This window comes from Jaculus jaculus, chromosome 9, assembly GCF_020740685.1.
Source record: "Jaculus jaculus isolate mJacJac1 chromosome 9, mJacJac1.mat.Y.cur, whole genome shotgun sequence".
Lineage (NCBI taxonomy): Eukaryota > Metazoa > Chordata > Mammalia > Rodentia > Dipodidae > Jaculus > Jaculus jaculus.
In genome coordinates, this window is record NC_059110.1 from 137,013,709 (window position 1) to 137,027,228 (window position 13,520).

At 41.8% G+C, this 13,520-nt stretch overlaps 1 protein-coding gene across 1 annotated transcript in view; it reads left to right on the forward strand.

The window, feature by feature from the left end:
• The window catches only part of LOC123463558 (leucine-rich repeat-containing protein 37B-like), a 42,512-nt gene extending 29,339 nt beyond the window's left edge, over positions 1 to 13,173 (forward strand). Inside the window, exons 12-14 of the mRNA XM_045159576.1 lie at positions 266 to 370; positions 10,837 to 10,886; positions 13,057 to 13,173. Coding sequence (XP_045015511.1) covers positions 266 to 370; positions 10,837 to 10,886; positions 13,057 to 13,108 — 207 coding nt within the window. The 3' untranslated portion in view covers positions 13,109 to 13,173. The remainder of the gene's footprint in view (positions 1 to 265; positions 371 to 10,836; positions 10,887 to 13,056) is intronic.
• Positions 13,174 to 13,520: the final 347 nt, after the last annotated feature.

Genomic DNA, 13,520 nt, shown 5'->3' on the forward strand with positions numbered 1-13,520 from the left:
TTGTCTTTTTTTTTTCTTTTTCTTTTTCTTTTTCTTTTTTTTTTGAGGTGAGTTCTCTCTCTAGCCCAGGTTGACTTGGCAGTCACAATGTAGTCCCAGGCTGGTCTCAAATTCAGGGACATTCTCCTACCTCTGTCTCCCAAGTGTTGGGATTAAAGGCGTGCATAACCACGCCCCCACTCAGGATGGGGTTTGAGTAATTAGATTTCATCCTTCATATGAACTCTGTTGTATAACAAAAAATCCTAATTTTAATTTTTTTTAGCTTGGAAAAGAAGTCCCTGGACATGGCTATAATAACAAGCTCATCTTGGCAATATGTGTGACTGCTGCAGTGACTGTTTTGATTATAATTTTCTGTCTCATTGAGGTAAGGACATTAATTCATCCAGGTTTCTAGAATGTACTCTTATCTATGAAACATATTTAGAACTCACAAAATGAAAATCAAAGCCACTTTCCCATTCTATAATGAACATAATTCCTGCCAGACGTGGTGGCACATGCCTTTAATTTCAGCACTTGGGAGGCAAAGGTAGGAGGATTGCTGTTAGTGCAAGGCCACTCTGAGACTACATAGTAAATTCCAGGTCTTCCTGGACTAGAGTGAGACAACCTTGTAAAAACAAAAACACACAAGCAAACAAAAACCCCAAACAACAAGAAAACATAATTCCTGAGCTGGAGAGATGACTCAGCAGTTAAGTCACTTACCTGCAAAGCCCAAGGACCCAGATTCAGTCTCTCAGGACCCACATAAAGCCTGATGCACAAAGTGGCGCATGCATTTGGAGTTCTTTTGCAGTGGTTGGGGGCCCTGTTGCACCCATTCTTTCTGTCTGTCTTCTAGCTCTGTTTGCAAATAAAAAAAATAAAATAGAGCTGGAGAGATGGCTTGGCAGTTAATCGCTTGCCTGTGAAGCCTAAGGACCCTGGTTCTAGGCTCAGTTCCCCAGGACCCACGTTAGCCAGATGCACAAGGGGGCGCACGCATCTGGAGTTCGTTTGCAGTGGCTGGAGGCCCTGCCGTGCCCATTCTCTCTCTCTCTCTATCTGCCTCTTTCTCTCTCTGTCTGTCGCTCTCAAATAAAGAAAAGTAAAAAAAAATAAAAAATAAAAATAAAATAAAATATTTAAAAAATAATTCTTGGCTGGGCATGGTGGCACACACCTTTAATCCCAGAAATCAGGAGGCAGAGGTAGGATCGCCATGAGTTCAAGGCCAACCTGAGACTACATAGTGAATTCCAGGTCAGCCTGGACTAGAGTGAGACCATACCTTGGAAAACCAAAAAGGAAGAAAGAAAAATTCCTATAGCTAGAAAGATTGCTCTGTGCTTAAGAATGTTGTCTGAGGACTAGAGATATGGCACTTGCCTGCAAAGCCAAAGGACCTTGGTTCAATTCCCCAGGACCCACATAAGCCAGTGCATAAGGTGGCACATGCATCTGGAGTTTGTTTGCAGTGGCTGGAGGCCCTGGCATGCCCATTCTCTCTCTCTTTCTCCCTCTCTACCTCCCTCTCTCTCTCCCTCTCCCTCTCTCATAAATAAAAATAATATTTTTGAAGCCTAAGGACCCAGCTTCAATTCCCCAGTACCCATGTAAATCAGATGCACAAGGTGGAACATATGTCTGAATCTTGTTTGCAGCCATTCTCTATCTACCTCTCATAAATAAATAAATAAAATAGAGTTTTTTAAACTTTTTTTTCAAGATAGGGTCTCACTGTAGCTCAGGCTGACCTTAGATTCAATGTGTAGTCTCAGGGTAGCCTCAAACTCACTGCAATCCTCCTACCTCTGCCTCCCAAATGCTGGAATTAAAGGCATGCGCCACCACACCTGACTTAAATAAAATATTTTTGTTGTTGTTGGTTGTTTTGGGAGGTAAACCTAGCCTGACCTGGAACTCACTCTGTAGTCTCAGCCTGTCCTTGAACTCATGACGATCCTCCTACCTCTGCCTCCCGAGTGCTGGGATTAAAGGCATGTGTCACATGCCCAGCAAATAAAATATTTTTTAAAATGTTTTCTGAAGCATGCAGGAAGCTGAGGTAGGATCTCTGTGAGTTTGGGGCCACCCTGAGACTGCAGAGTGAATTCTAAGTCAGCCTGGGCTACAGTGAGATGCTACCTTGAAAAATAAACCAAAAAAAATGTGTTCTGGCTGAGACCACAGTTTACTTTCCACCCATGTACATAAGCTGACTGTGGCCATGCACATGTCACCCTAGTCCTTCATAGAGCAACAACCCTGAAAAATATTTTTTATTTATCTATTTTCTCAATTTTTATTAACATTTCTATGATTATAAAAAATATCCCATGGTAATACCCCCCCCCACTTTCCCCTTTGAAATTCCATTCTCCATCATATCGCCTCCCCACCTCAATCATTGTACTTACATATATACAATACCAACCTATTAAGTACCCTCCTCCCTTCCTTTCTCTCCTTTATATCTCCATTTTAACTTATTGGCCTCTGCTACTGAGTTTTTCCTTCTCACGCAGAAGCCCCATCATCTGTAGCTAGGATCCACATATGAGAGAGAACATGTGGCACTTGGCTTTCTGGGCCTGGGTTACCTCACTTAGTATACTCCTTTCCAGATCCATCCATTTTTCTGCAAATTTCATATCTTCATTTTTCTTTACCACTGAGTAGAACTCCATTGTATAAATGTACCATATCTTCATTATCCACTCATCTGTTGAGGGACATCTAGGCTGGTTCCATTTCCCAGCTATTATAAATTGAGCAGCAATAAACATGGTTGAGCACGTACTTCTAAGGAAATGAGATGAGTCCTTTGGATATATGCCTAGGAGTGCTATAGCTGGGTCATATGGTAGATCAATCTTTAGCTGTTTTAGGAACCTCCACACTGATTTCCACAATGGCCAGACCAGATTGCATTCCCACCAGAAGTGTAGAAGGGTTCCTCTTTTGCCACATCCCCACCAACATTTATGATCATTTGTTTTCATGATGGTAGCCAATCTGATAGGAGTGAGATGGAATCTCAATGTAGTTTTAATCTGCATTTCCCTGATGACTAGCGACGTAGAACATTTTTTTAGATGCTTATATGACATTTGTATTTCTTCCTTTGAGAACTCTATTTAGCTCCATAGCCCTTTTTTTTCTTTTTCTTTTTTTTAATTAATTTTTATTAACATTTTCCATGATTATAAAAAAATATCCCATGGTAATTCCCTCCCTTCCCCCCCCCACTTTCCCCTTTGAAATTCCGTTCTCCATCATATTACCTCCCTAACTCAATCATTGTTCTTACATATATACAATATCAACCTATTAAGTACCCTCCTCCCTTCCTTTCTTTTCCCTTTATATCTCCTTTTTAACTTACTTCCATAGCCCATTTTTTTAAATTATTTATTTATTTATTTGAGAGCGACAGACACAGAGAGAAAGACAGATAGAGGGAGAAAGAGAGAATGGGCACGCCAGGGTTTCCAGCCTCTGCAAATGAACTCCAGAAGCGTGCGACCCCTTGTGCATCTGGCTAACGTGGGACCTGGGGAACCGAGCCTCAAACCGGGGTCCTTAGGCTTCATAGGCAAGCACTTAACCGCTAAGCCATCTCCCCAGCCCCATAGCCCATTTTTGATTGGCTTGTTTGATTCCTTATTATTTAAGTTTTTGAGTTCTTTGTATATCCTAGATATTAATCCTCTATCAGATATATAGCTGGTAAAGATTTTTTCCCATTCTGTAGGTTGCCTCTTTGCTTTATTCACAGTATCCTTTGCAGTGTAAAATCTTTGTAACTTCATGAGGTCCCATTGATTAATCTGTGGTTTTATTGCCTGAGCAATTGGGGTTGTATTCAGAAAGTCTTTGCCAAGACCAATATGTTGAAGGGTTTCCCCTACTTTTTCCTCTAGCAGTTTCAGAGTTTCCGGTCTGAGCCAGGCGTGGTGGCGCACACCTTTAATCCCAGCACTCGAGAGGCAGAGGTAGGAGGATCACCATGAGTTCAAGGCCACCCTGAGACTATATAATGAATTCCAGGTCAGCCTGGGCCAGAGTAAGACCCTACCTCATAAAACCAAAAAAAATAATAAATAAACAAATAAATAGAGTTTCCGGTCTGATGTTAAGGTCTTTAATCCATTTGGACTTAATTCTTGTGCATGGAGAGATAGAAGGATCTATTTTCATCCTTCTACAGATACATATCCAATTTTCCCAACACCATTTGCTGAAGAGGCTGTCTTTTCTCCAATGAATATTTTTGGCATTTTCATAGAATATCAGGTGGCTATAGCTACCTGGACTTACATCTGTTCCGTTGATCTACATGTCTGCTTTTGTGCCAGTACCACACTGTTTTTGTTACTATGGCTCTGTAGTATAGGTTAAAATCAGGTATGGTGATACCACCAGCCTTATTTTTGTTGCTCAGTATTATTTTAGATATTCGAGGTTTTTTTGTGATTCCAAATGAATTTTTAGATTGTTTTTTCTATTTCCATGAAGAATGCCTGTGGAATTTAGATGGGAATTACATTAAATGTGTAGATTGCTTTTGGTAAGATTGCCATTTTCACAGTATTGATTCTTCCAATCTAGGAACAAGGGATGTTTGTCCACTTCCTAGTGTCTTCTGCAATTTCTTGCTTGAGTATTCTAAAGTTCTCATTGTAGAGATTCTTTATTTCCTTGGTTAGGTTTATTCCAAGGTACTTTATTTTATTCAATTGTGAATGGGAGTGATTCTCTGATTTCATCCTCTGTGTGTTTGTTGTTAGCATATATGAAGGCTACTGATTACTGTGTATTTATTTTGTATCCTGCTATGTAGCTGTAGGTTTTTATCAGCTCTTAACAGTTTGCTGGTAGAGTCTTTAGGGTCCTTTATATATAGAATCATGTCATCCGCAGATGATGATAACTTGATCTCTTCCTTTCCAATTTGTATCCCTTTTATGTGTGTCTCTTGCCTTATTGCTATGGTTAAGACTTCCAGAACTATATTAAAAAGTGGGGACAGTGGACACCCTTGTCTTGTGCCTGATTTTAGTGGAAAAGCTTCCAGTTTTTTCCCATTTAGTAATATATTGGCTGTAGGCTTGTCATATATAGCCTTTATTATATTGAGATATGTTCCTTGTATCCCAGTCTCTGTAGGACTTTTATCATGAAGGGATGTTGGATTTTGTCAAATGCTTTCTCTGCGTCCAATGAGATGATCATGCGATTTTTGTCCTTCAATCCATTTATATGATGTATTACATTTATAGATTTGCGTATGTTGAACCATCCCTGCATCTCTGGGATAAAGCCTACTTGGTCAGGGTGAATGATCTTTCTGATATATTCTTGTATTCTGTTTGCCAATATTTTGTTGAGAATTTTTGCATCTATGATCATGAGGGAGATTGGTCTGTAATTTTCTTTTTTTGTTCTATCTTTGTCTGGTTTTGGCATTAGGGTGAGGCTGGCTTCATAGAAGGAGTTTGGTAGAATTCCTTCTTTTTCTATTTCATGGAAAATCTTAAGAAGCAATGGTGTTAGCTCTTCCTTGAAGGTCTGGTAAAATTCAGCAGTGTATCCATCTGGGCCTGGGCTTTTTTTAGCTGGGAGATTTTTGATAACTGTTCGGATCTCCATGCTTGTTATAGGTCTATTTAAGTGATTAATCTCATCTTGATTTAATTTAGGTAGGTCATATAAATTAAGGAACTCATCCATGTCTTTCAGATTTTCATACTTCATGGAGTATATGCTTTTATAGTATGTCCCTATGATTTTTTGAATTTTTCTGGCATCTGTTGTGATGTTTCCTTTTTCATCTCTAATTTTATTAATTTGTCTCTTCTCTCTTTCTTTTGGTCAGATTTGCTAAGGGTTTATCAATCTTGTTTATCCTTTCAAAGAATCAACTCTTTGTTTCATTAATTCTTTGGATGGTTTTTGTTTGTTTGTTTGTTTCTATTTCATTAATTTTTGCCCTAATCTTCCTTATTTCTTCCCATCTACTGATTTTGGTTTGCCTTGTTCTTCTTTTTCCAAGGCTTTAAGGTATAGCATTAGGTTGTTTACTTGTGACCTTTCTAATTTCTTTTTTATTTATTTATTTATTTATTTATTTGAGAGCGACAGACACAGAGAGAAAGACAGATAGAGGGAGAGAGAGAGAGAATGGGCGCGCCAGGGCTTCCAGCCTCTGCAAACGAACTCCAGACGTGTGCGCCCCCTTGTGTATCTGGCTAACGTGGGACCTGGGGAACCGAGCCTCGAACCGGGGTCCTTAGGCTTCACAGGCAAGCGCTTAACCGCTAAGCCATCTCTCCAGCCCTCTAATTTCTTAATATAGGCACTTAGAGCTGTAAATTTGCCTCTTAGAACTGCCTTCATTGTGGCCCATAGATTTTGGTATGTTGTGTTCTCATTATCGTTTGACTCTATAAATTTTTTTATTTCTTTCTTGATTTCTTCATTGACCTATTCATCATTTAGTAGTGTATTGTTTAGTTTCCATGACTTTGTGTATGCTCAATAGCCTTTTTTGCTATTGATTTGTAGTTTAATTCCATTATGGTCAGAGAGAATGCAAGGAATTATTTCAGTTTTCCTGTATTTGTTAAGATTTGCTTTGTGTCCTAATATATGGTCTATTTTAGAGAATGTTCCATGTGCTGCTGAAAAGAATGTATATTCTGCAGCATTTGGATGAAATGTCCTGTATATATCTGTTAGGTCCATTCCTTCTATGACCTCATTTACTCCAGATGCCACTCTATTTTTTCCCGGGATGACCTGTCAGTTGATGAGAGTGGGGTTTTGAAGTCACCCACTACCACTGTGTTTGGTGTTATCTGTGGCCTTAGTTCTAATAGTGTTTGTTTGATGAATTTGGGTTCTCCCATGTTAGGTACATATATGTTTAGGATTGTAATGTCCTCCTGTTGGAGTGTGCCCTTAATCAATATAAAGTGACCTTCCTTATCTTTCTTGACTAACGTTGGACTGAAGTCTACCTTGTCAGATATTAGGATAGCAACCCTTGCTTGTTTTCTAGGCCCATTTGCTTGAAACACCGTCTTCCAACCTTTCACCCTAAGATTATGTCTATCCTTTGTAGAAAGGTGAGTTTCTTGGAGACAAAACAAATTGTAGGATCCTGCGTTTTAACCCAGTCTGCAAACCTATGTCTTTTGGTTGGGGCATTGAGGCCATTGATATTAAGTGATATTATTGAAAGGTGTGTATTTATGTTTGCCATTTTTTTGTGGTTCTGGTTCTACCTTTGCTCTCTTGTGTTAATTAGTATTTGAGTATTGCTTGTTTTTTCCAGGTTCCTTATATGTGTGCTTTTCTTTCTCTTCAGCATGGAGGATTCTTTCAAGTATTTTCTGTAGAGCTGGTTTTGTCTTCAAATACTCCTTTAGCCTGCTTTTGTCATGGAATGCCCTTATTTCTCTGTCTATTTGAATGGATAGCTTTGCAGGATAAAGTAACCTTGGTTGACAGTTGTTATCTTTTAGAATTTGGAATACATCACCCCAAGCCCTTCTGGCTTTTAAAGTTTGTGTTGAGTAATCTGCTGTAGTCCTGATGGGCTTGCCTTTGTAGGTAACTTGATCTTTCTCTCTGACTGCTTTCAATATTTTTTCTTTGGATTGTGTGTTTGGTAGTTTGATTATAATATGGTAAGGAGAGGTTCTTTCCAGATTTTGTCTGGCTGGTATTCTAAAGGCTTCCTGTATCTGCATTGGCACCTCTTTCCCAATTTGGGGGAAGTTTTCTTCTGTGATTTTGTTGAGGACACCTACTATGCCTTTGGAGTGAGATGCTTTTCCTTCTACTATGCCCTGAATTCTTATATTTGATCTTTTCATAGTGTCCCGAATATCTTGAAATTCCCATTCATACTTTTCTATTAGTTTGTCTTTCTCTTTGTTGGACTGTATTAGATCTGCCATCTGGTCTTCTAGCTTAGATATTCTGTCCTCTCCTTCACCCATTCTACTGGTGAGATTTTCTACAGAGTTTTTTTATTTCATTAACTGTGTTCTTCATTGCTAGTAATTCTGACTGGTTTTTCTTTATTATTTCTATTTCCTTATTTATGTCTTGTATTGCCTTCTTTATTTCATTAAATTGGTGTCCTGCATCTTCTTTGATTCCTTTGATTTCCTCTTTGTTTCTTTTGATTTGATCTTTGACTTCTTTGAACATATTTACAATCATTCTTTTGAAATCTTTCTCAGGCATTTCCTCCAACTCATTCTCACTGGAGGTCATCTCTGATGCATTAATACTTTTTGGTGGATTTATATTGTCTTGATTTTTGGTGTTTCTCGTGTTATAATGTATATGTTTTTGCATCTTGGATTAAGTTAATGCTTGTATTTTCTAGTTTGATGGGTATTCTTAGCTGTATCAATTGATCTGATGTTATATATCTTCAGTGTAGGAGATTAAGATCTTAGGTGTGGCTCTTAACACAGTCAAGAGTGTCTAGAAAAGTGTTCCTAGGGGTGAGTTTGCCTGCTATGGGAGTATTCAAGTAGGCTGAGTGGAACAAAATGCAGGTAGATTCTAAAATTTAACTAAACACTGTATACATTCAATCAACAACAGCACCAAGTATTTATGCAAGAGTAGGTGTTATAACAACCAGATCCTCGATCAACAAAGAGGTTAAGATTTCTGGTCTGTTGAGGGTTCCAAGTCAGCTTGTGACCAAGTGAGACCCTTCCCTGGTGCAATCCCAGTTACCTTTTTGGATGATTTTGGTCTCAGTCAAGTAGGGTGGCTGGGTTGCTGGACCACTGTTCTGATTTCTGGGGCTGGGCACTGGCCTTTCCTGTGGGGCAAACCGAGCCTGGCAACTGTGGCCCTACAGATGGTCACCGCGCTGCTGGGTCCGCCGCTGCCGCTGCTATAGCCACTGCTGCTGGAGCCACAGTGCCGGAGCTGCTGCTGTTGCTGCCGGAGCCGGAGCCACGGCTTCCACCGCCACTTCCACTGCTAGAGCTGGTGCCGCTGCCGGAGCTGCTTTGGCCTGCCTGTGTGGGCTCTGGATGCTCTAGGACTCTCCTACTTCTCTGCTGCCGTTTTAATTTCTCATACACCTCACTTTTTAGTAAAAGTGTGTATTTTGCTGGGTTATCTTTGGCTTTTTCTCCCCTAGGCTGCTTTGGTGTGGTTCCTATGCCTCCATCTTATCTGGAAGTCCAGTTTTTTATTATTTATTTTTGAGAGAGAGAGAGAGAGAGAGAGAGAGAGAGAGAGAATGGGTGTGCCAGGATCTTTCAGCTGCTGTAAACAAAGTCCAGACGTGTGTGCATGTGCAACATTGTGCGTATGCATCTGGCCACTTGGGACCTGGAGATCTGAACATGCATTCTTAGACTTTGCAGGAAGTGCCTTAAACACTAAGCAATCTCTCCAGACCTTTTTTTTTTTTAATTAATTAATTTATTTATTTGAGAGCGACAGACACAGAGAGAAAGACAGATAGAGGGAGAGAGAGAGAGTGGGCGCGCCAGGGCCTCCAGCCTCTGCAAACAAACTCCAGACGCGTGCGCCCCTTTGTGCATCTGGCTAACGTGGGACCTGGGGAACCGAGCCTCGAACCGGGGTCCTTAGGCTTCACAGGCAAGCGCTTAACCGCTAAGCCATCTCTTCAGCCCCAGACCTTTTTTTTTTTTTTTTCTCTGATTTTTCGAGGTGGAGTTTCACTCTACCTCCAACTGACCTAGAATTCACTATGTATTCTCAGGGTTGCCTCCAAGTCATGGTGATCCTTCTACCTCTGCCTCCCAAATGCTGGAATTAAAGGCATGTGCCACCACGCCAGGCAAGTTATAGTTTTTGTCACGTAGAACTTACATATTTTTTGTTGTTTTGTTTTCTCATGAAAGGTCTGACTCTAGCCCAGGTTTACCTGAAACTCACTTTGTAGTCCAGGCAGGCCTAGAATTCATAGTGTACATCTACCTCAGTCTCACAAGTGTTAAGATTAACAGCATATACCATCATGCCCAGCTCATTAAGATTCATCCAAGAGCCGGGCATGGTGACACACGCTTTTAATCCCAGCACTTGAGAGGCAGAGGTAGGAGGATCACCATGAGTTTGAAGCTACCCTGAGACCACATAGTGAATTCCAGGTCAGCCTGTGCTAGAATGAAATCCTACCTTGAAAAACACAAAAACAAAAACAAAACAAAACAAAAGATTAGTCCAAGATACTCTCTGCATATTTTCTCTTTTTTTTGAGGTTGGGTCTCACTGTAGCCCAGGCTGGCCTGGAATTCACTCTGTAGTCTTAGGGTGACCTCCTCTGCCTCCTGAGTTCTGGGATTAAAGGGATGCACCATCATGCATACCTGACTTTCTGCATACTAACAGCCACTGTAAATGGGGTCTTCACTTCATTTTCTAATTTATGTTTGAGGTACAGAGAACTAACTATTGAGGCTGTGTGCTAATCTCCATATTTGTTATTAGACACCATACTGAATTCTCATATTCCACTAAAATTTCAGTTGATTCTCTGGGGCTGAAGTTTCTGGTAATTACTGTTATCAAGGATATTCCTTCCTTTTTTCATTTTTAAAGGTTATTAGGAATCTTTTGCTGGATTTTATCTTTACAAGTCAATACAGTGCATTAAGTGTCAGCTGCATGTGACAGCTAAGCTAGGTAGAAAAGAAGAAAATCAGGGGAGACCTCCTAGGCTCATAAGAGTTATCACCTCACTCTGTAGGTATAACAGAAATTAAATAAAAGGATTGAGTAAAGACTTACAGATAGTAGTCATTGTGATAATTGTGTTTTCTTCCAAAACAGATTCATTCTCGCAGAGCAACAAGGATGGCCAGTGAAAGAAAATCCTCAGGGTAAATATGTGGTTGACTATCTTTCAAGGACAATCTGAGAACTTGGAACTCAAGAAACTCATCCATTTTAATCCCTCTTTTTACAGAGAGGGACCCTGCAGAGGCAGGAGGAATGTGATCTCCCTGGCATACTCCTGGCTCCCCAAAGAGATGGAGGCTGCAGGGACTAGCATGGATGACTGAGATGTCACCAGTTCTCCAAGAGGGTGGAGGGGAAGAGGTTGGGCTGTGCCTGCTCCCGTGGTGGTGGCATCAGCCCTGGCCAGAGGCTGCTTGGAAGCTTGGGCAAGCCCAGAGTGTTAAGGTGCAGGACTGGTAGCAGGTGGATCCCATATGCACCCTTTCTCTGCAATGGCAGGACACCCCACCTTCTTCTCATCCCAGGATCCCCTTCCCACCCCATTCTTTTCCTCTAGCAAACATCACAGGTGTGAGCCGGAAGAGGCCCTAGACAGTAGTTTGTCTCTTTCTGTGATAATGAGGACATGGAGGAGGAGAAAGGAAATACGTTACCCCTGGTCACACTCTAGGGTGTATCACAAAGAGGACTGTTCCCTGCTGGGCACTGGTCATTGGTGACACTGCTCAGGCTGTGGCTGCATCTTGGGTCTCGAAGCAGTGCACATGCAGTGTGCTGATGTCAGTGGTCTCTGGAACAATCCACCCTGACTTTTCCTGTTGTTTGGATGCAGGTGGGAAGCTTGGGCTTGGTGCTGAGCACTCATTCTCGTCCTTTACTGCCTTTCTTTTCTTGTTGGAGGGGGAAAGGGTCTCCCACAGTATGTAGCTCAGGCTAGCCTGGAGCTCACTGTATAGCCCAGGCTGGTCTCAAACTCATGGCAACCCTCCTGCCTCGGCCTCCTGAGTGCTGGGATTATAGGCATGAGCCGCCATGCTGTCACTTGTGTCCTTTATGTAGGTTCCACAGCTGCTCATGAGAGACAGCCTGCAGGGTGAAGTCTGTGAGCTAGGGACTTCACTGTGGGACTCAAGCACTGCTTGACATGATTGTCCCTTAGGATCATGTGGCTAGACATTAGAAGCACCTGTCCCTCAGGCAGGATCATGAGTGTGAGATGTGGTCTGATAAGAACTGATGGGAAAGCTCTGGAGAGAGCAAGACGCTTCTGTCCAGGATGGTTGTGCCATTTGCTTGAAGTGGGGCTGACAGTCCTGCCTGTGTCTTGTCTATGCTCGATGCCAAGCCACATCCATAGGTCTCCCCAGAGGTATTGTGGGGCCCTTGGGACAGACTGGGAGAGCTCCTAGAAGCTCAGCATACACGGGATTGTCCCCAGGTCTATGTGGTCACTGTGACTATGGACCAAGGCACAGGTTTTATGCTGATGAGACCAGAGATGCAACTTATAAGACCCAAAAGAGAGAAAAGACAAAATCACTAATTTTTTTTTTTCTGGTCTGCATTTTCCTCCCAGGGAATGTTTCCCATTTGGGCATAGGAGGTGCCCAAAGGGGAGTCAGATAAGCCTGAGACTTGGTGCTGTGCTAGAGCAGGCAGGGCAAGCAGAATTATTGTCTCCCTCGCTGTTTTCTAGAAAGGCTTTACTGGATAACGTGGCCATTGTGGTTTAGGGATCTGTACAGACTTCGCCACGCACATGTGTGAAAAACATGGCCAAGAATCTACAGGACCAGGACTCTTCTGATGATGAGGAGGAGGTTTAGTTAAGACACAGGGTAAATGGCTGTCGGTGGTTTACAATGTTTTGTTTGTTTGTTTTTGTTTTTGTTTTTTTGAGGCAGCATCTTCCTTTAGCCAAAATGACCTGGAATTCACAATGTAGTCTCAGGCTGACCTGGAACTCACAGCTATCCTCTTACCTCTGCCTCCTGAGTGCTGGGATTAAAGACATGTGTCACCATGCCAGGCCAAGGCTCACAATTCTTTTGTTTGTTTGTTTGTTTATTTTTGGTTTATGTTTCGAGGTAGGGTCTCACTGTAGCTCAGGCTGACCTGGAATTCACTATGTAGTCTCAGGGTGGCCTCGAACTCAGGGCGATCCACCTACCTCTGCCTCCCAAGTGCTGGGATTTAAGGCGTGCACTACCACGCCGGGCCAAGGCTCACAATTTTTAGCTGAAATGAGGACTCAAGGACAAGGCTAGTTGTTCCTTTCAGTTTATAAGTCTTGGCCTTGTTCTCTTCCAGGGAGCTCACTGAAGTCATCATTGAAACACCTCCAAGCATCGCCAAGCACTGATGAGAATAAATAGGTGACAACAGAGTGACTCCATCTTTATTTTTACATCCTCTTTTTGTTTTTTTTTTTCACCATGTTTAGAAAATAAACTATAAGTAAATAAAAATCAATGCTTGTATATGTGTTTGTAATGTGTATGGTATGTGTGTATTCATGCATGTGTAGTGCATACACGTGTGTTCAGAAGCATAGGCCTCATGTACACGCCAGTGGAAGCCAGTGCCTCCTCTATCATTCTACATTAGTTTCCTGAGATGAGGCCTCTCACCTTCTATCGTTCTTCCACATTATTCTCTTCCAGTAGGGACTCTCACTAAACTGGCACTGCTATCCTTCTTCCACTAGCTTGACTAACCAGGAAGCTCCAGGAATCCCTCCTGTGTCCCCATGACCTATCAGTGCTGGGGTGACA